The sequence below is a fragment of the Thermobia domestica genome, chromosome 2 (assembly GCF_964235325.1).
Source record: "Thermobia domestica chromosome 2, izTheDome1.hap1.1, whole genome shotgun sequence".
Taxonomy (NCBI): domain Eukaryota; kingdom Metazoa; phylum Arthropoda; class Insecta; order Zygentoma; family Lepismatidae; genus Thermobia; species Thermobia domestica.
In genome coordinates this window covers 336,998,007-337,022,485 of record NC_137455.1, presented here as the reverse complement: position 1 = coordinate 337,022,485, position 24,479 = coordinate 336,998,007, and the positions used below count along the sequence as shown (strand labels likewise).

At 34.9% G+C, this 24,479-nt stretch overlaps 1 protein-coding gene across 1 annotated transcript in view; it reads right to left on the bottom strand.

Moving 5' to 3' along the window:
- LOC145678728 (uncharacterized) overlaps nt 1-24,479 on the bottom strand; it is a 100,827-nt gene that overhangs the window by 4,350 nt on the left and 71,998 nt on the right. The window contains exon 2 of the mRNA XM_081749169.1: nt 9,697-9,800. Coding sequence (XP_081605295.1) covers nt 9,697-9,800 — 104 coding nt within the window. The remainder of the gene's footprint in view (nt 1-9,696; nt 9,801-24,479) is intronic.

Below are 24,479 nucleotides of genomic sequence, written 5' to 3'. Positions count from 1 at the left end.
TCTCAATGTGTATGACATCAGATCGCATGTATGAAGGACTTGTGTAGTGATGGAAGGCAAATTAAAATAATAATAATAATAATAATAATAATAATAATAATAATAATAATAATAATAATAATAATAATAATAATAATAATAATAATAATAATAATAAATAATAATAATAATAATAATAATAATAATAGAACTGTTGTTCAATGGAGAGAGAAGTCTTGTACTTTGACGTCCCTTAAGAGCCACCACTGTCTGTAAAATGCTGTATCCTTCCAGCATAACGTATAACTTGTCTCAGGGTATGTTAATGTTAACTATTATCTCTTGTCAATACCAGCTAGGCTGATAACTAAGAGGTAAGAGCTGTCATAAGACAAATCTCAACAAAAGAAAGAAGAAATTAAGGTAACTCTAGAGCCTCCGTTGAACAGAATCTGAGAAAGTACAATACGACGTAGTAATATCAATTTCCTCTTACAAACTAGAGATAAGATCTGGTTCTATGGACATCAACTCATTCCAGCTCTAACAGGAGGAGGTAGCAGTGATTTCTGAAATCTGAGTGGAAACTCACACCATCCTTTCTGAAAGAGGTATTTATGACATTTTACTTATCCCCACTTGGAAAGAAGTAAGCTCTAAACTTCCGAGAATACCTAAACATTTATTTCCTGAATCACCCACACATTGTTAACACTAATATATTGATATACACCCTCAATAATGTGGTGCACCACTTACTTAACACACATAACTTTCATGATTAACTACATAGCACGGTGAATTAATTTCACTAATTATGGATAAGATCATATTCCCACCGAAACATACACATCACTAATTTAAAATACATGTATATATTACTTTAACTTTGTAAGAACTGTGACCGTAGTTGTTACTGTCTAGAACAATATATATTTTTAAAATAATATAATTTCCTTGGTTGAATTACAACGTAAGTTCACTGTTCACTGTCCCTAGTAGCTTAGTTTAGTATCCAATGCTGAGAATTTCCTGGATTTCTTTGGTTAGGTGAAGTCTTTGAAGTCTCTGCTCCATCCCTTTCTTGTTGACACACCATTAATCAAGAACTCCAAGAACGGAGACATGAGACTAGTACAGTAGTCCTCCAAGTTGGTCTCTTCTAAGAAGACGAGCTATGAGAATCCCTTCCGTCTCGAATTGCCAGAAATACTGTAGTAGCACAACTAACTACTTTTACTGGAGGTCCGCGTCCACAGGATGAATATACTTATGGTCCTAACAGTTTAAAGTGTCCCTACACCACTCAAGATGTTTAGGCCATTTCTGATGGTTCTATCTTGTCTCGAAAACCAGGTCGAGACGACAAAGTGTTGTGGCGCACTGCTATCACACGCTCGGTAGAGCTAAAGTTCTGGAAGCTGGAAGCTGTTACTTCTCCCTGAGTGACATGCAACTCTAAATAACACTGTCCGCACCGCACACCATACCACCGTGTTAATGTAGGTGGATATAATAGTTATTCACCCCCTCACAACTTGGAGAAGTCATAGGCAAAACAGTGATTAAATGTGGTCAATTAAACAATTTCTTCAATACTTTCTTCCTTTTTAATAACACGATCGCCAAGTAGCCAACGTGACCAGTCCGGCACTGGTTCAATTTAATTTTTGTAGGTTGCTAGGACATTTTTTTCCTTTCTCTTAGCTCCTGTGTGCACGCTATCATATTCACACGGCTGTGAAACTAGAATTTAAACCACGAGTTAGGGAGTAAATTCCAATCAGCTAATCATGCACAGCAATCGTTAAGAAATCGAAATAAGCAAACTTTCGATTTGATATATATACTGTGCCACCAAGCATTGATAACCTTTTCCTGAGGTTTCTGGTGTCGCTTTGTTTATATATTGTAGAAGAGATACTTTTACAGAGTTACCAACGGCTTAAAGCATTAGGAAATTAAACATGCTAGATACAAAACCAGAAAGTAATCGAGAGGGAGAGGCTCGTATCAATAGGAGATAATACATGTTGTTCGTGCTTAGTATCTTATTTTTCTTAAAAGATCGGCATACGAACAACAGAAATAATTATTATTTCAGAAATAATAAAAAAAACTTGTGCTTTCTTCTAATATGAAACAACATGGCATCACCTCTTGAAAATAAAAAATAATTTATTATTCTTATTATTATTTAATTAGTTTGATTCATTTCTTGTATTAGTGGCGTCGCTGGGCCTCACGCTTTTAGAGGTATCACAAAGTCAAATAACCTAAATACAATTTGACACCGATTTTATAAAAACACACCGATTCAATGTAAATACAAACAATTATGAATTCGGATTTGTTTACATAAAACATTACATAATAGTGGCTTGAAACAAACTTATCATCTATTCTTTGGCCACTGACATAGGCGACAGGCAGTGAGCTTACTTTAACATTGCAATAAAGAAAGCAACCAAATCTTTCATTTGTTTAGCACTAATAACATCGTTGAGATTAATTAATTTCGAAAATTTATTATTATTATTATTATTATTATTATTATTATTATTATTATTATTATTATTATTATTATTATTATTATTATTATTATTATTATTATTATTAGCTATTTGAAAAATGGAGGTGTTACAAACTTTTCTTGCTCAGGGATCCGCGAACATTTCTCGCTAAAGTCATCGTAAGAATTTACTACGCAGCTAGCTGTATGTTGCCATAATAAACAGCCTTCGAAAAATGCTTCTGGCCAACACAAGCGTAATGTTATACTGCAGTGTATCATTTCTGTAAACCTTTCAGATTTTACTATGATTTGACTTCCGACTGATTTTGGTTTTCTTTATGGTTCTTTGCCAGGAATAAAGGAGATATTTGAGGTAGATAAGACATGAAGCAGAGGCTAAAACGAATGTTCAGGTGGTGAGATTAATGCATGCAGTCCGCAGATTTCGGTGAACTAGAAACACCTGACAATTCCTTGTCATACTTTTCGTGAAAACATGCGAAATTCCAGTATGATCGATTGGTTCACACAATTGCCATGACAGAGTGTGAACGGAACGGGTCGTGTGACCTTAGTGAACTCTGCGTAGACATCTCATTCTCATTAGTGTCCGTAATTTTTTTTTTTTTTTTTTTTGCTTTTTTTGTACTCGGTATGTATACTTAATTGAACAAATAAAAGTTAGCATTTAGCATTCTGGTTTCAAAATTGCTGAAATCTCGGGTTCAAATCCTAGATTCGTCTATTAGTAGTAAGGACTATTATTCCACAAACTACGGATTATAAATCAATGTTACTGGCGAAAAGTCCAATTGTGCATCAATTACCAGTTATCTGACTAAATATATCAAATTCCCTCTAAACACAGTATTAAATACTCTTGCACAACATTATTAAATTAATAATGTACTTAATAATATTTGAAAATTCTCATACATTTCACACGATATTCAATCAAATAAAAATGCGAGGATGGTATTTTATACTTGGGACAGATTATTCAAACATATTCTGTAGTTGGTAACCCTGCTGGAAAGGGATGTTTTGATGTTAGTTTCACTTGTCGCCTCGAACCGTTCACCGCTCTGTCGACCTATATATACAGTAATCCGTAAATAATAATAATGGAAGGATTAGGATAGACAATGGATCAACACCAGCAACAGAATACAATACTTCCTTAAAACTGTTTTAATGACTGTCAGAAATATTGATATTACCACCTAAAGCTTGGTTCCATGCCACAAATACTACGAAGGTGCTTTGCTTGTAGAACAAGATAGTGAAAATAAATTACATTTGCACTATCTTCATTATCATTGCTATTCATAAATTACAAGCAACTAACACAGGAATCCAATTTGAATTCTTGAAACATCTTTATTTCAAATTGTATTATGTATCAACAACTAAAAATAAGATCTTTTACTCTCTTCTTTTGCTTAAATTTGATATACACTCTTTCTAGAGTAGACGTTTTCTTATTCAACAAATATATTTGTACAAAAAAGTAAACTCAGTGACAGACAATTGTAATTTACTCCGATATGTTAATTTCAATATACCAAAACGATCATTGCGTAAGAATTTAGTATTTAATATAACGAGATCTCATATTACAATCCACCAGGAGTCATTCATAGTCAGAGCTTGTAAGAATATCAATCAGCTGGTTTCATCAGATTTGGATCTTGACTTCTGTTATCCTATCTCTACATATCTGCGTATTCTCAAAAATAATATTTTGAAGAGACAGTATGTATGGAATAGCAATTAAGTAAGAAGTGTTATGTCTATGAATTTTCAACCTATACTGGAGACAATTTTTTCATTTTCATATTTTCCATTTTTTATTTAAATATTTATACTACTATTTTAATTTTGTTTTATTATTTACCTTGTATTTTTTCTTTTTCTTACATGTTTAATCTTTTTTCTTCCTTCCAATATATATATGGTGCCTTCCATTTCAACTCAGGCAAAAAAATATAAAATTGTACCATCACCATCTCAGATATTGTTGAAACTTTTTTTATAGCAACTAGACATGTTTTTAAGAGACCCATATTTTTTTGTTTTGTCGAAAAAAAATTTCCCGCCAAGTAATGGGCCATCAAAGACGGGGAGTACAATTTATGAATTGTAGAAGACATGGAAAATGGTCAATTTCGGAGCCTCACCATTCGGCTATGGAGACAGGTAGAGTTATAATTCTTGTTGTGGTATGTACATAGGGATATAAATAAACTATATTTTATTATAGTTTGGTTTGCGCATGCGTATCTTTTTGTACATAAATTAACAAATGAACGTCAATTTATCTGAAAAGTCGAAGTTTGCGAATTTTTTTTTCAAGCACTTCCGGTTCGAATTTTAAAATTCTGTTTTCACGGTTGGTAAGACCTAGTTACCCGCTTTTCGAAAAAAATTTTGTATCGCTTCTGTGGTCAACCGTTTTGTCGCAAAAAATTCGAGAAATTGTAAAATTTTCAAAAATCGCCATTTTTGGGCGCCATTTTCTCGAAAACACCATTTTTTAAAATTCTGAAATTTTGTCAGATAATTCAACTTTACCTGAATAATAAACACACCAAATATCATTCTCGACCAATGCTTCATGGATTAACTGCAGCCTTTTAAAGTTAGTGAAGTTTCGCTAATTTTGATGTCACAGTTAGCAACACTGAGAACAATGAAAGTGCAATGATTTGATGATGTTTGTGGTTCACAATCATTAAATGAAGAATAAAAGGTTTTCTTGGCTGGTTTTTTTTTATTATTTTGATAGGGATATAAATAAACTATATCCCCTGGCTCTCTGAAATAGTAAAATGAGCCTCCCTCTACTCCTCCGTTTTCTTAAACTGAAGTAATCTGAGGTGGAAATTACGATTACGAAACACACAAATTTCAAGTTCACTTACTTAAAATGGTCTTAGAAAACAAAATTTCACTTTTTTTTCTTTCTTTTTTTTTTTTTACATGGACCAATCTATTGCTTGGTGGTTGTCTTCTTTGCTAATAGCATGTAACCGTGCAGATGCTCCGACAGATGTTGGTTCACTCATAACTCATCCAGGAGTGGATCTAGGGGGACGATTGCCGCCCCCCCCCCAGAAGAAGAAACTTTCTTATTTATATATAAATAAAACCCATCCCAGAGTTTGGAGCTCTTAAAAGTAGCTCTAAGTAGCAGTATTACAATCCCCCCCCCCAGAAGTCTGTCCTGGATACGCCCCTGCGTAGCACATTGTCGATAGTCACAAAACACTTATTTTCACTTCTCTTATGCTCTTCTGGAAACCTGTACCCTGCTGAAGGTTCATGTGGAAGCATAAACAGCACTTCACGTAATTCATGATTTATTCATAATATTTCTGCTACGCACCACTGGTTATCATACATATATGTATATAACAAAAGTTCCTTTTTGCAGATTTCTTAAATCTACACTTTGAATTGCAAAATTTCGATTTTGGGGGAAGTATGAAGTTAGTTCATGGTGACCCGTTACTGCCATAAAAACTTCGCAATTTTCCGAAAGCCAAAGATAACTTCATTGAATACCAGTTACTGGTCGCATACTTTCCCTTTTTTCTTCCGGAAGTCGTCGAATTCAGTTCCAGGTAACAAAACGAGAGTAATACCCGGAGTTTGTACTTGCACTATACTCACGAATTCTCCTGCGGTTTTAGTGGAGACGCGGTGGCTCAGTGGTAGAGCGTTCACTTCCGGTGCTTGGGGTCCCTGGTTCAATCCCAGCTCGTAACGTTCTGCAATTTTACCATTTCATTCATTTCTCATAATCACCGTCTCCTTTAGCCTAACCGGCATAAGCGTGGAACGTAAAACTTAAAGATTTCATTTCATTTTTTTTTCTACTGCGGTTTTAATACTGTGTATCTGTTTTAGCCTAAGGCTATGGCGCGTTGCCACATTGTTTGTTTCCCCCCTTCCCCACTACCGTCGCAGAGACCCTTGCATGGCCGGTTTCACTGCAAAAACACTGCTTTATCGGACCTGTCTGCATCTCGAACATCTGAAAGCGATTTTTAAAGTGGGATGCAGCACCATCAGAAATCACTGACACGGTTTGGGAAATTGTAGACACCTATTTTCACGTATTCAAACCTTTTTCTATAAAATATATTTTCGCTTTTCTTCGAGTATGTTTAGAATTTTGTCTATGACTATGAGTACATGAGCCGAATCGTGTGTTTTATCGACGTTTATTACAACAAAACTGTCAATTGTTTCATATTTCGGTGATAACTCTGAATTTCACTTTGCAGAATAACAGTCCAGTTTTCAACGAAGTCCACATGAAGTAAAATATAATTTGTATCTTGAAATTTTATACGGTGGTTTTCGGTAGCAATTGATTCTCTTTGGATTTTCTTGATGTAGTCATGAATTACAATTCTTTCAGTTAAACCGGCAATGTACAATACGAAAACAGAAAGTGGCACAGTTTTTTTTTTTTTTTTTTTGTAACGAGATCATTATTCTCCCATATGGCATACGTAACCACTTTCATTTTCATCAGGATCAATAATTAAAGACACCACACTTATTTCTTCCACTCCAGGACATTCTCCACATTCTTGAAGAAGACAGCTGTCATTTTCTACGGATCATACTACTAAAGGAAATAGGTCACTCATGACAGCTTCAATACAGGTTGCACCTTTGATTTGTAGCAACGCAGTAGCAGCTAACTTAAATTTTGCACAATACACACACACACACACACTTCCCTCTCAGGTTGCGGACCGACACACTTTAGTCGAATACTATAAAATTCCGAGTGACCCATTTTTATGCTGGGATTGTTCTGTTTAAAAATTCAGTAAATTTCTTTGGAACGCGTAAGAAAATGTTTCGATTTTTTTTTAACTTTTTGTCATTTTTCGATCACTGTAATGACATCGCACTTAATTGAGACTTTGTCTGGAGCATTCCAAATCATACTGAGGTAATAGTTTAAGCCTTTTATAGATCATCAGAATTCATTGGATGGCCATTTCAAGTAAACTTAAAATTTGTGTGTTTCGTAATCGTAATTTCCACCTCAGATTACTTCAGTTTAAGAAAACTCGGGGGGGGGGCTCATTTTACTATTTCAAAGAGCCTCTTTGTTCAAAATAATAAAAAACCAGCCAAGAAAACCTTTTATTCTTCATTTAATGAATATGAACCACAAACATCATCAAATCATTGCACTTTTATTGTTCCCAGTGTTGCTAACTGTGACATCAAAATTAGCGAAACTTCAATAACTTTAAAAGGCTGCAGTTAATCCATGAAGCATTGGTCGAGAATGGTATTTGGTGTGTTTATTATTCAGGTAAAGTTGAACCATCTGACAAAATTTCAGAATTTTAAAAAATGGTGTTTTCGAGAAAATGGCGCCCAAAAATGGCGATTTTTGAAAATTTTACAATTTCTCGAATTTTTTGCGACAAAACGGTTGACCACAGAAGCGATACAAAATTTTTTTTCGGAAAGCGGGTAACTAGGTCTTACCAACCGTGAAAACAGAATTTTAAAATTCGAACCGGAAGTGCTCGAAAAAAATTCGCAAACTTCGACTTTTCAGATAAATTGACGTTCATTTGTTAATTTATGTACAAAAAGATACGCATGCGCAAACCAAACTATAATAAAATATAGTTTATTTATATCCCTATGTACATACCACAACAAGAATTATAACTCTACCTGTCTCCATAGCCGAATGGTGAGGCTCCGAAATTGATCATTTTCCATGTCTTCTACAATTCATAAATTGTACTCCCCGTCTTTGATGGCCCATTACTTGGCGGGAAAATTTTTTTCGACAAAACAAAAAAATATGGGTCTCTTAAAAACATGTCTAGTTGCTATAAAAAAAGTTTCAACAATATCTGAGATGGTGATGGTACATGCTCTGCCTGAATTGAAATGGAAGGCACCATATATATATATATATATATATATATATATATATATATATATATATATATATATATATATATATATATATATATATATATATATATATATCTGTAATAATATGACAATACTTATGTTCCTTTGTAAATGGAGTTTGGCTGTGTAGAGAACTATTATAAATAAATAAACTCATTGGATTATTTACTCTTAACCACCCCATTAAGAAAAACAACAAAAAAAACTTATTTAGAATATAACTTCGAGGAGAAACTTTATAAAAAATAGAAAGAAAGAAAAGAAAAGAATCTTCGAAACAAGTTCAGACTACTACATGACATTATTTTTAACACCACACAACAAATAAAAATAATTTTAAAAAACAGAAACAAATTTTAATTTAATATGAACATTTCACAATTTATTTCCATTTTTATTTATTAATATTGTCTTGAATACAGCTTAGCCACTCCATAATGAAAGCAAGCTTAAACTTAGGAAGACATTTCGTAAAGAACAAAGAAGTCAACCAAACCGTGGATAAAACTGTCAAGCAAATTCTCGCGATTCGAACTCGGGACTTAAACGCTGAGTACACAAAGTTACATTTTTAATTCAACCATAGTTGTTTGACTCACAACTATTAGGCAGGCCGTACATTGACTAGAGGCAGGCAACCCAAGCCGAGGGGCAGAAGGAGGTAGGAAAGAATGCGGAGAAAGATCGCCGAATACGCTGATCGTGTTTCTTAAACACAACATGGGGCCGCTTTGTCTCAGTGGTAGAGCGTTCATCTCTAGTGCGTGAGGCCCTTAGTTCGATCCCTCAAGCCAAGTGAATTTTGTGGTGGACAAACACTGCGTGCGTGATGTTTCCTCGTAGTTCTTCCGCTTCCTCCTACATTCTTCATTCCACTACTTCCTTCATTTCTCATAATCACCGTCTCCTTTAGCCTAGCCGGCGTAATCGTGGGACGTAACACTTAAAGATTTCATTTCCATTTCATTTAATCACAACGTTGGAGAAGCTTTTATCTGGAAGTGCTCGAATGAATATACGGTATAAGCCTTTATGCATTGCTCACAGTACTGTACCTCAGCTTGACTGTCCTATCCTCTGGTTAATATGCGGGCGACCTTACATTTCCAGTATATATTATTAGTATATTTAGAAATTTGCGTTAAAAAATTATACAATTACTATATCTAATTCCAAAAGGAAAGATATTTGAAGAAACAAGATAAAATATACATATTTGTTCCTACACTTACCTTAAATTCCGATTCTAATCTTTCAAGTTGTTTAGCACTATATGCTTGGCGAGGTTTCCGATCGATTCCAGGTTTCCGTACACGACGGCCAACTGGTTTTGGGGCTGGAAATAATATAAATGAGGAAAAGTGAAAAAAAAAATGAAAGAAAAACAGTATTTCACGTAACCATTCCCAAATCAGACATTTCTACATTAATGAATAAAATCAACCAGCAAGCTTCCAGAATTGATAGCAACAAGTTTCCTTAAACTACAATGGTCCTTAATGGTTGAAAAATGCCGTAATGATAAGCTTGTCGGCGAACGGTTGGTTGAGTTGAGTTGATTTGGAATTTAACGTGCCTTTCAGCATCGAGGCTGTATGAGACGGGGTCTACTGATTAACGTGGAATCCGAAACAAATCGAACAGGGTTCCCACACCAAAGGCGCATACGCTAAGCATTCCACGGCGCTAAGCTCGACGGTGAACGGTTGAGTTTTCATTTTCTTAACTTTTGGCATGACGGATGCCACCATTGAATGGCTGCTGATTTGATTGTTGTTGATTTTGAGTTTAACGTCCCGTTCAGCAGCGAGGCTATATGAGACGTGGACCTACTGATTAACGTGGAATCCGAACCACATGAGCTCCCGCCGGGAATCGAACCCCGGTCTCCCACGCCAAAGGCGCGTTGCTGATTTGATTGAGAGTTCGAAATGGTGTCACTACGTTTCATCTTCTGCCACAATGTGCAGAAGAAAGACCTCATCATCTTCCACATATCGACACAGATGTTGCAGACCCACGTCCATGTGAAGATGCTTTCATAAGAATTCGGAATTCTGCAGTAAGAATTCGAAAAACCCATTGTGTTCATACTTATAGGATACAACTTCTTTTGCACGATAATGTGCATTGTACCGCGTTAAACATCAAATTCCATAGCCAGCGTTCGTACGTTTTTCCGCCGATCTACACGTCAACTCTAGCTACGAAGTCACCACTGATGATGATATTTCCCTGACTTGGATATGGAGAGAATATCCTGTGTTTTCAAACTTTTTGGAACATTCGTGCCCAATTCGTTACAGTTTCTCTGATACACACTTCTCATAAATTATACCCATTCTCTTGTGAATTTCACTTGAGTTGACATTCTTCTCCTGATAAGAATTGAATCAAATAGTGTTGATCAACGCGAGACAAGTTTGCAATTGCCACCATATCTTTTCTGTGGCATCACAGTCAAATGCCAACTAGTCGAAAGAGGTGGTCTGATACTAATGCACGTCTATTAGTAACTGTTCTGTCACTCGCTTAACACATACTTTCTTTGACGCCCAGTAGATTGCACAGTGCTTCCTGGACATATTTCAATTGGACACGCTCTGTATATTTATTTCGTTGGCAACACGTTTGTACCACATCCGTCCCGAGAAGAACGAAGAAAATCCTTTTGCGTTTTCTGTTCATTCATCATTTATGACCTCTTAATATTTTTTGTAGTTTGCTATGCAAAATTCATAAAGAATGATGTATTCTCCATGATGAACTTTCATACAAACTTACTCAACAACGCACTCTTCTTGTGTGTCTTGTCACCTCAGCCTGTTTTCTGGACATGCACATAGTTTGTGACATTAAGCGCATAGCCTTTGTGCATTCATATGTTGTATTGCTGAGGTGAGTTTTCAACCAGACGTCAAACCAGGACTTCTCTGGCACGAACCTAATACAAACTGTTTCGCTAATCTCCAAAACGAGAAAATGGTACTCATGATATTCAAAAAATGTCAGAAGATTCTGCATTCAACATTCCAGAATCTACAGATATACATTGACTAAGTTATTATAGCACCATTTGTGTCATTAGGAAATGTTATGAATCAATAATGATAACTTTTGACCATTTACTTCAGGATGATGCAGATCTTCATTGGTTGCTGGACTTCTTGAAATGCGAAAGACTACTTTCCTTTTGACCCTTTGTCTAATGGTGGAGACACTGTATAATTTAAGCAAATGTTTACAAATGGAGGACTATCAGTTAACAATATTACCACAACTAATTTCAGGTACTAGTCCACAATAAATAAGTTCTCTTACAGAAACTTACGAAGATGTATTACAACAAGAAACTTACGAAGACATTAAAAATAAAGTAGCTAAGATTGGTGTAGTAATCCGAAACCCGATAGAAGAAAAATGTAAAAAAAAAAATAAAAAAAAATTAACATAGACGAATTGGGTCTTATGCAGTCATTCTGACGCGTGATTAGTGCCATACTACAAAGTTCGACTAACATATGATTCCTTTAGTAGTCAGGCCTTTAGTATGACGCTAATTACACGTCAAAACGACTCTGCATAAGGCTTACTATGTTTAACTTCCTTGTGTTCAGAGTTTGAAACTTTCGATCGTATTCAGCTGATAACAGAGTTAAATGTCAGAAATTTTTTTCTGTTTATTTATGACATAGAATCATTTACAAGCAGATGTAAAACCCTTTAAATTCTTGGCAAAAAGTGTGAACAAAAGGGTGTCACTATTAAAATATATTCTAACTTTAGGTTATAATGAACTATCTTGGTGAAATAAACATTGTAAAAATATTTATTAACTACGTCTGTGTCAACGGGTACCCTTGAAAAGTTTTTCAGCACAATGAATCGAATAATGACTCTACTAAGAAATCGACTCAGAGTCTCATTATTGGATCTTTGCATGAAGATTTCTGTTAAAGATGTTCAAAGTCAGTAATTTTTAATTGAGGTTCTTGAGCTGTATGTGTTCAGAGGACAAGAAGAATCCATTTCGTTTAAGTAAAGACTGCTTTTTCAAGAATTATATTTTACTACATTGAATTCTGTGGTATATACATAAACAGCCTGACATAAAATTTATTGGGCGTCATGCAGAGTCGTTCTGAGGAGTGATTAGTGTCATACTAAAGAGTTCGACTACATATATTTCCTACAGTAGTCAGGCCATTAGTATGACTCTAATCATACGTCAAAACGACTCTACATAAGGCGGATTGTGTCTATGTTCACGTATAACTCCAACATAAGTCCACCAGTTTTGATTATTCTCTTTCTTTTATGAAAGAGTATTCTTTCCTTGTGGTTCTATGTAAACTTACTAAGGATCTAACAGTAATGTTCGTAGATAGGCCATTGAGAAACTCTTCAATAACTGATAAAGTTCAAGTTATAATTGTATGATCACCCATAAATTCGACAAAGTTGCACCGATTTTGATGATTCTGTTTTGTTTGTTCTTGAAGTCGGTTAATATCTTTTTAAATGATTTTTTTTTCATATACAGTACATAAGGAGAGAAATAATCTATTCCAGTGGAAGAAAAACTATCAACTGTATCGTATCGGCAACGAATGATGAAACTTTTAACGCCATAAAAATAGGATTTTCTCGAAACTTGATCTTGAGAGCTTATTTGCAGGTATGCCATTTAGTACAACAGAAATGAGTTTAAATCTTTTGGTTTAATGTTGCATGACTAAGCTCTTTATGCTAAGGAAGACGGATAAATGATTAAAGCAAGTGAATGATGATGATGGAGGAATCGGTTGAATAAAAATGTGGGAGGAAACGGGCGTATTTCGACAATACCCACGAATACGATGTTGTTCACAATAAACTTACTTGACCAGGGATCGAATCAAGGACTTCACGTACCAGAGGTAAGCGCTCTATCACTGAGCTACCCTGCCCCTTTAGTTTAACAGAAATGAGAATTAAGATTACAATAATTTTGTGCTCATTAACCATGCTATGTACTGTCGTCTTGTGGTCGCATCAGTGTCACCATAATAGATGACGTGACTGCTCTTGTTCAGCTTCAATGTTAGTTTAGTTTTACAATATATACAGGGTGTTTCCAAACAACACCGACGACGTTTGGTAGGTGATTCCTGACATCAAGATAAGACAAAAAGTATAGATCAACTTGGGTGCACAAATGCTTTCTTTCGGAATTATAGACTGCCGAAAACATGAAAAAAAAAACGAACTTTAAAGGCCCATAGCTCTAAAACTATGGGATCTACCGTAGTCGGGTCAAGACTTCACTTAGGAACTAGTATGTGTCCTAATCCATACAAATGTCCAAGCTTCAGAATCCTGCGGTACTTTCGCAACAATTTTTATAGAGGTTGTTGGTGAATACTTCAGATTATATGGCCGTAGCCAAACTCCCTCTATAAAAATTGTTGCAGAGGTACCTTAGAATTCTGAAACATGTATTTTTGGTTAGGACACATACTAGTTCTTAAGTGAAATCTTGACCCGACTACGGTAGATTCCATAGTTTTGGAACTATGGAACTTTAAATTTCGTTTTTGCATGTTTTCGACAGCCCATAACTCCGAAAGGAAGCATTTGTGCACCCAGGTTGGTCTATACTTTTTGTTTTATCTTGGTGTCAGAAATCATCTCCCAAACGTTGTTGGTGTAGTTTTGAAACAACCTATAAATATGAGGGTGGATCAAAAAGTAAAGCCTTCCTTGGTATAATTTTGTTTCTATTGCAGCTACTGATGTGTTTATGCATGACATGATAGAGGAAACCTTACTTTATTAATATGGTCTTTTCTTTTCCAGATTGACTGATTAGAACTATCAATCTAAAGCTAAAAGAAAGAATCGTCATTGAATTTTTCGAAAAAGAAGGTTGTCCACCTAAGGTAATCCATAATCGCTCAAAAAAATGTTTATGGGGACACTTTAATGGAAATCAGTTAAATGTACGGCGTTGAGTAAATAAGTTTCCAAAAACGGAGAAACAAAAAATGCAGGTAACCGAGAAGCGGTCGGCCGACATCAGTCATAGATGCAAATCGGGAACATGCTTATGAACAGATTCGAGGAGACAGACACATTGCAGCTCAGAATGTTGCTGATGCATTGAACATCTCGTGTGGCTCTGCAAAAGGAATAATTGTTGACTTGGGATATCACAAAGTTTGTGCTAAGTGGATTCCAAAGCAATTGACTGTTGTCAATCGGAGGAGGCGAGTGGAAGTTTGTCAAGAACTCCTGGACGCATTTGAAACTGACAATCAGGACTGAGAGAGTAGAGTGCAATCCAAAAAATGGTGCCACAGTGATTCTCCACGTCCCCAAAAATTCGAATCTTGTAGATCAACCCAGAAGGTTATGGCAACAGTGTTTTGGGACTCACAGGGTGTTATTCTTGTTCATTGTCTGAACCATCGTGCCATAATTGACAGCGACAGCTATATAACCACACTTGGGAAACTAAGGAGGCAATAAGAAAGAAGAGATCACTGGAAGACGTTCACTCAATTAAGCTCCATCACGATAAGGCACGCCCAAACACGTCATTTTTCACAACTCAGGCGATTGCAAAACTGAGTTGCTCAGTAGTACCTCACCCACTCTACAACTCTGATTTGGACACTTCTGACTTTTACCTATTTGGACCTATGAAAGTAAATCTACGTGATGTTTAGATTCAATGACTTGGATGAAGTTAAAACAGCTTTAAAATCATGGACCAAGAAGCAAACCACTGAATTTTTCCACAATAATTATTTTGATGCTTGGGTTCGACGATGCCACGAATTATATTATACTCATTAAATATTCGTTGGAAATATGTATATCTCTAAAAATATTTAATGCTCAGTGCGGAAAAATTGCTTTAAGCAGGAGAAAGATATTTTTTCTGGCTGACATTTTATACCGTATAGGAAAATCTGTTTTCCTGCTATGATTACTAGTTCTTGAAATAATTCTCAAATGTTCAATTAAACATGTGTGTTTAAAAGAATTTAAATCAGATTTAAACAAGTTTAACGTAAAAAAAGAAGAAGAAAAAAGAGAAGAGTTGTATTCGATGTTGTATTAGTGATTCGCACTGGATTGGATTAGTCAGTGTGCAGTCTTTGCGTGAAACCTAATGCAAATTGAAAATTATTTGATTTTAACAACTGTTTCTATGTCATGCGAGTACAGAAATATTACGCCCAATGTGTTTTATGGATCGTAAATCACCACGCCACTTGTCTAATAGCTAAGTTAAGGAATAAACAACGCAATGTTTGCAGTAGGTTTCTTTCTGTGAATGCATATTAAGTGCTTGTCGAAGATATTTCAACTTAGCATCGTTTTTTTTTTTTTTTGTTTTTTTTGTTACCCTTCAGGCAACAAGCACTGTAGAAAAACGGAGAGAGAGAGAGAGAGAGAGAGAGAGAGAGAGAGAGAGACGTATTCTAGGAATATTTGAAATTCCAACCCCTTCACTCTTCTGACGCCAATAGAAACGCTTCTTTTATTGACTTTAGCCCATTTGGAGTATGGTATTTGTAGGCTTTCCTAATGGAGTAAGACAACTTGCGCCACTACGTGAGAAACTTCAAAATAAGCAAAGAGCCTTGTGGTTTTACGCCAGCAACAGATGTGTTAAAAACATACTCAAACGCCGTTTAGATAAGTTGAATATATTTCTTTGTCACTTTGTCAATTTTAAACATTATAAAAAACTAGGGATTTCAAAAGAAAACAAACAGTTTGTGAAGGTGTTAACGATCTGAGCGAAGCCCTGTGTAATTTGCTCGTGTCAATTATTTGTGAAACATTTAAAGAAAAAATGAAAGAAAGAAAGAAAAAAGAAAAGAAGTGACTGTCAAACTTCATTTGGAGAAATTTCCTGTTTTTAACAGTCGTTGAGTTGCTGAATGCTTTACTGAGTCCCATTACAGAAGGTCGCATAACAACTTAAGGGTTCTGTGTATTTGCTCTCGCGATTAACGTTATTCATTGGCCTTCTTTTCTTTCGTGGGTCTTAGCCTCAATCGTCCTTTCGTAAAACTGATTTTCTGTTTGGAGGAAATAATTTATTGTGAAGAATACAACAGAGAATGGAAACGTTAAAAGCTATCATCTTCATAATACGCTGTTAATAGCTATAATTTCTTTAACAAAAATTTTGAAAGTATCTTATGGTCAAATACCTTTATATATATATATTGACTAACACATGGTTATCAGAAGTGTATTCAGAATCTCTGATTAGTGCATAGTAGTTGACTAAGTTAATCACATGTGACTAATTAATTGAGAGCACAGGACACCCTGGTTTAGTCATAGAAAACTTCCATTATGAGAATACAAAGGCAATTATAACCTGTATTTCTTTATATATTTCTTTCCTTTCACCTTATGGAAAATGAAACAGTTAGAGATGAGTAGAAAATTTCCAGTTTTCTGAAGGATACCGTGCATACAATTATTCGATAAATTATCTACCTTTATCATTACAGCATAATCCTTCTATTGTAGCTGATATTAATTGAATTCTACTTATTTCCACTCCCCCCGTAAATACATACTTTGAAATGAATACGTTGATTATAATTTGATTTCATAACTATTTATAAGTTGTTTTGATGCCAAACCAAAAAGAAAATATTTCGAATTTCGTATTTCATATATTTTCATTTTTACAGACTACACATGCGCACGTCTAATTTCCCGTAGATACCACTTTTATTTTGCTCACCGTAGTGTTGTAAAGGCCTGAAAAAAATCGGAAATTTTGGGTAAAAAAACAGTTTTTTACGGTGTTTTTCCCGAGCTTGGAAAAAAACGGAAAATTTGGGAAAATTGAAATTTTCGAATATTTTACTACATTATGCTTTTAAAATGAAAAATATTGTATATTTAATAGTTTACAGTTAAGATCATTGAGTGCTTAAGTTTCTTGTATTAGAATAGGGAAAATTTGTGTCAACAAATATATGTGTACCACTCCTTTAGTGTTAGCACCGTGATAGTATGGAGTTATGGCTAAAAAAAATACTAAAATAAAATTAATTAAGAAGAGATGCATTTAAATTATCTTAAGCAATCATGAAGTTCCCGCTTTATGGCAGGGAAGTGTTATAATAACGGGGCCAGAATTATTTTAGTTAATATCATACCGGTATGTTAAAATCATATATATATATATATATATATATATATATATATATATATATATATATATATATATATATATATATATATATATATATATATATATATATATATAATGGAGATATGTATCTTACTTGTGCTGTGTAGAATTTCCGGAAATTTTGAACCCATTAAAAAATCTTTTGGCAAAAACCGTAAAATATAATTTAAAAACTATTACTTCGACTGATCTTAATCTTATTTGTTGTAATGTGTCTGCAGCGTATATACAATGTATTTTGCTAGCAGGAAAAGTACTTAAAGCAGCAGGTTTTAACTTTACTTTTTAGTTTTCTGATTTCTGGTTTTAAAAAAAATCTCTCTTTATTATCTGTATATTTTTCGAACAACTCAGAAAGAGAGAGGATCTTATTTACACATACTTATACACCGCACAAGTGTAAATTTGAGCAGCGAGAAATATATTTAAAAAAAAAATAACATACGAAACTGCCGTTCGTTATTATTAAATAATAGGAAAATACCCGTTCTTCTCACTGTGAGAACAGATTTCATGCTGGACATAAGGGGCACCAAAACTGTCACCAATGAACTGGGGCCCCAAAAACTATGAATCCGACACTAGTATCAGTCATTTTCAATTACTTTTACATGTCATCCTCCCCCTTCAGGAGTACTGATCAGGGCTGAATTTGGATTTAAACGGCATCGGAAGTGTCACTGTTTATCTCAGCGACCCCGAAGACTATGGATTCGACACTAATATTGGCCATTTTCGATCATTTTTATGTATCTATCCCTTCTCCCTCCCCCAAGTTGTGGCGCTGAATTTGGATTTAAAGGGCATCAGAAGTATTACTGTTCATTTCAGCAACTCCAAAAACTACGGATTCGATACTAATATCGGTAATTTCCCATCACTGTTATATATCTCCCCTTTCCCCAACTTGCGGGGATGAATTTGGATTTAAACAGCATCGAAAGTGTTCATCTCAGCAACCCCGAAAATTATGGATTAGATACTAATATCGGCCATTTAAAATCATTTTTATATATCTTTTCCTCCCTAAAGTTGCGGACATGAATTTGGATTTAAACGACATCGAAAGTGTCATTGTTCATTTCAGCGGTTCCGAAAACTATAGATTCGACACTAACATCTGTCATTTTCAATATACATCCCCCTTCCTTCCTCCAAGTTGCACATTCAAAGTGAAATGATAAAAACTATCTTAGGCCCGAACACCATCTATGTTGAAAATTTTATTGAGATCGGTCTGATGGTTCAAAAGTTGTTGTTACAAATATACCACTTTCATTTTTATATAATTTGTCACACTAGAAAACAGGTATTTATTTATATACAAAATTTTGTGCATAAAGTTTATATAAAAGTTTATATTGGAATATTAAATAATAATAATTGTATGTTTTAGCGCTTGAGTATTAGTGAAATTTGACTACTGCTGTCAATTTTAGAATTACTGCGAATTTAAGAAGTAATTTGGTTAAAATTAACAAGATTTCACCAGATCAAAGAGCACACTAAGAACTCAGTTTTATTCAAGAGCTCTATTTGTTGCAACAGAAAAGCTTCATGATGTTATATGTGTATGCAGCTGTTAAGTCCTGTAATTAATGCACAACCACGATAAACAACTAAAAAGCATATAAAGGAAATAAGTGCAGACTATTAGTTTCAAGAATAATTACAACAGTTTTATTTTCGATTGATTGTTTTTTAAATATTCGCAGTATTGAAGTTTCTCAACTTACACTTTCACGCATTTGAGAAAGAAACGGTTCCATTACTAGTAAAATTAACCTAATACAAAGATTTTTGTTATTTTCCCAATTTTTCCTAAAAGAAACCGGAAAAAACGGTTTTTCCAACGGGTTTAAAATTTCCGGAAATTTTACAACACTACTCACTCGATATGTTGGGGTGTATTAGTTAATCATACCGAAATAAACGTATTAGCTAAACTCCAATCAGACTCTGAATACCAAAAAGTACACCCTTCTTAGCACAGAACTAATACAACACTAAGTAATCACGTGACTAACGCTTGATCAACGAATTTTCTCTCAGTACCGCCCAGAGAATCTTACAGAATCGAGTTACGTACAAAAGAACTTCGTTAGTGATGCTGTGCACTGTAGAAAAGAGCGAAGAAAATAATTGAGTACTGTAATTGCCTTACTCTTAACCAATTTCAATAAATAATGTTATTCTTCATCTTAAAAGTCGTCTTTTTAAACTTTTTTTTTGTTAAAACTTACTTGGAATATTTTTTTTTTAATCAGGAAGGGTAAACGCAGATGCCAAGTTAAATCCGATCCCAAGTAGTGAGGATTCTAAAAAAAAAAAAAAAAAAAAAAAAAAAAAATATGCACAGTGGCGAACCTAAAGGAGGTGTATCTTGGGGTGTGATGTCTTCACTCAAAATTCATTCGACAAATTCGGATTTCTGAGGGGTTTCATTATGAAACTTTGTAAAATAGAATACAAACGAACATGGGCGGCGATTAGGGGGGGCAAAGGGGGGGGTTTCCCCCCACTTTTTTGAAGTGACTCATTAATGTATATAGTTTCATTTCGAAATACTAAATTTTGTAGGTATTATTGGTTCATCCAATAAAAATGGTGTCATAAAAGATTTGCTCTTCCGTGAGTACGTATTGGTTGTCTTCCCATGGAGTTAAGAAAGTAAAGGAATTGCGTTTTAATTACCACGAAAAATGACCCAAAAATTAACCTATTGGAGCGCCAGAATTTGAGCGTACATTCATTTCTTCTTACAAGGGCTTGATATGCTAGTCGGCCGCTTTGGAACTAATTGAAATAACATTTCGGAAAAAAAGTCCTCCACAAGTTATTCTTTAATTACACAAAAGTCGACAGTTCCTAAAATGTCTTTTCTTCTTTCCAATAGTAAGGAATATTTTGATTTGATTTTTTTGAGTTTAACATCCCGTCCAGCAGCGAGGTAATATGAGACGTGGACCTAATGACTAACGTGCAATCCGAACCACATGAGCTCCCGCCGGGAATCGGATCTGAGTCTTCCACGTCAAAGGCGTGTACGCTAACCACTTAGTCACGAAGGAGCTCAATAAGAACTATTAATTAAAAAGAGAGTAATAAGAAACAAATTCTACTTTTTTTTTTCAGTGTAATTCACAAGAAAGGCGACAAAACTGACTGTAATAATTATCGAGGTATTTCTCTTCTGTGAACATCCTATAAAATCCTTTCAAATATCCTATTAGCAAGACTGACCCCATACGCAGATGAAATTATTGGAAATCAGTGTGGATTTAGACGAAATCGATCAACTATCGACCAAATATTTACCATTCGCCAAATACTAAAAAAAAAAAAAAAAAAAAACCTGGGAATACATCATCTATTCCGGTACATCAACTATTTATTGATTTTAGAAAGGCGTACGACTCGGTTAGGAGAGAAACATTATACAACGTTCTTACAGAACTTGGAATACCGAGAAAGCTAATTAAATTAATTAAGATATGTTTAAATGAATCCCAAAGTAAAGTCCGGGTAGCAAAATTTTTGTCCACGAGCTTTCACGTCGAAAATGGCCTGAAACAAGGAGATGCGTTGTCGCCATTATTATTTAATTTCGTTTTGGAATACGCTATAAGGAAAATCAAAGATAGCAACCAGGGCCTAGAGTTGAACGGTACACACCAGGTTATGGCATATGCTGATGATGTAAATTTAATAGGGGATGATAGGAGAACAATAGAAAGAAATGCAGAGATCTTATTAAACGCTTGCAGGGACATGGGTTTAGAAGTAAATGCAGAGAAAACTAAATACATGGAAGTGCGACGGGACCGGAATACAGCAATATATGGATGCGTTAAAATATTAAATAATACTTTTGATAAAGTGGAAATGAAATGAAATCTTTGAGTTTTACGTCCCACGGTATGCCGATGAGGCTAAAGGAGACGGTGATGATGAGTAATGAATGAAATGGTGGAATGAAGAAAGTGGGAGGAAACGGGAGAACCCCGAGAAAACCCACGCACACGGTGTTTGTCCACCACAAAGTTCACTTGGCGGGGGCTGGGATCGAACCCGGAACCCCTAGCACCAGAGATGAAGCTCTACCAGTGAGCCACCGCGGCCCCTTTTTGATAAAGTGGATAGTTTCAAATATCTAGGATCAATATTAACAGAGGAAAATCATATTCACGGAGAAATTAAATGTGGACTAAAAGCAGGGAATTCGTGTTACTATTCGGTTCAAAATCTCTTGTCGTCGCGAATTCTGTCGAGGAATTTGAAGCTTAAAATATACAAAACGATAATTATGCCTGTTGTTTTGTATGGTTGCGAAAGATGGTCACTTACTCTGAGGGAAGAACATAGAATAAAAGTATTTGAGAACAAGATCCTGAGACGAATATTCGGACCCAAGAGGAACGGGAATGGGGAATGGCGGAAACTTCATAACGAGGAACTACATAATTTATATGGTTTATCCAACATTGTTAGGGTCGTCAAGTCTAGGAGGCTTAGGTGGGCCGGTCATGTAGCTAGGATGGAAGAAAGTAGAAACGCCTTCAAAGTCTTGACTGGGAAACCAATCGGAAAACGACCATTAGGTAGACATAGGTGCAGATAGGAGGACAGAAGATGGATCTCGCAGAGATTGGAATACAAAGTGGAAACTGGATGCAATTAGCTAAGGACAGAAGTCAGTGGAGAGCTTTTGTGAAAGCGGCATTGAACCTCCGGGTTCCATAGGCCATAGAGTTAGTTAGTTAGTAATATACGAGTTTAGGGATGTACATATACATTTTTATATACAATTAAATTTAGTGAATTCAACATAATTCTAGGTTTTAGGATTATTTTGTATAACTGGAATATGGACTGACTAAGTATTGTTGAGTTTTGACGTATTCCAAGAAAGTGAAAACTGTACCTAATGGAAACGAACATGTTTCGGGAAGCTTCAAAAGTATTTCTTTAAACGTCGTAGTATATGCTTGTAGTACTCACTGTCTTTCAAAGAGTGAATAGCATCAGTGGGATTAAAAGTATAAGTTGTTCATTAACTCCCAATTTCAATATAACTTTTGCAATATAAGCCTCATTATTTATTACTGTGATTATTTGACTAATATTATTCTTTCTATTTGTTTTGAACATTTGTTATTAAATAAGCCCTTTAATCTGATCACACAATTTTCGAGACAGAATTTTAAAATGTTCATAAGCAAGGAATCAAATCTCTTCTTACACCTTCGTTGTTTAAGAGTACAGAGGGCTAGTAACTACTTGTGTTGCTCTTGTCAATTTACTTAATAAAATATGAAACAAGATCTACGGTATTTTAACTGAAAAAGACAGTATCCTAATAGTTATACAACCTTCCGTCAAAGTGTTACAAGCAAGCAAGAAAACTAACACTGATATACAAATATCCAGATCATGCTTTGCCCCCCCACTTTTAACGTCCAACCGCCGCCACTGCAACCGAACACTACATTTTTACGTTTAATCAGAATCAAGTTAGTATTAATCAAAGAATAATTTCAGTTATCATTTCGGTACAGGTGCATAGAAGTGTGATTCGTCAAATACAGTATATTGGATAGTCATGAAAGTTTACGAACCGTGCACATGTTTGTCGAGATTTATTAGGGCTATTTGAGATTAATTCTGTAATACTGAAAAGTGATTTTTCGAATTTTCGTCGATTCATAACTCTGAAAGATGATTTTTTTCCACTCATGTTTATTAGAAGTTTCTCGGTTAAATCACTTTTTTTTTTTGTATCGTTAGCTCACGGGCTTTCGGTACAGGAGACCCGGGTTGTATCCCCAGTGGTAGTTTCAGATTTCACGTTAAGCTATATGTCTATGTTTCATATAGTCTTGGTGCCAAGGATGTAATGAAGGGTATACGGCGAATGTCCTTCTAATATTTTTATAATTCGCGTGTACTCACTTTAAATCAGAGATGTAATGGATTGAATAAGGGGAGGTATACGCTAATTTCTGAAAACAGTCGAGCGAATGCTTCCAAAATTTTTAGCAATGCATTGCTGCACAGTGCTGAAAGGGGCGCTAAACTCGAAATCAACCTTAAAGCAAATGAGTAATTCATTTCAGCATCAGAATATAGACCTACTGTCATCCTATACCGATATACATTTGTTAACCCCATATAAATTAGGAAACTTCCAAGTACATGAAGTTCCGTAAATCCAGCGGAGGCCGAATGCCCTACATGACTTAACAATCGACTAGTCTCTACTTACTGGTGTTTTATTATTATTTATTTGAATTAGAAGTTTAACACTAATACATTTGTCTACGGCTTCACATGTTTACCTTCAGAGTAACATTTAACAGGTAAATCAATTTAAAATTTAGTGAAAACATATTAATATTCTAAATGCTTTCCTTTAAAAGCTTTCAAAATAAAGGTATTTATATGAAGGACGCACAATGCTTCAAAAATCTACTGCGGAGTCGCCTTGAAATAATACGAGTCACTCCGTTTCCTGTGATTAGCAAGGAATTCCTCTCGTCTTGCTTGTGTGAAGCCAGTGCCAGGGCCTAAAATTCAACTAAATGACAGCTCCACACTGGTAAAAATTTTATATAGTATAGAGAAACTAGTTTAGTCAGCATTTCTTTAGACATATAATCAGTGTTCTGTCCAGTACATCATGTTTAACTGCGACCAAAAAAATTATATTATTATTATTATTATTATTATTATTATTATTATTATTATTATTATTATTATTATTATTATTATTATTAGGAAAATTTTGGCATCCAGAGC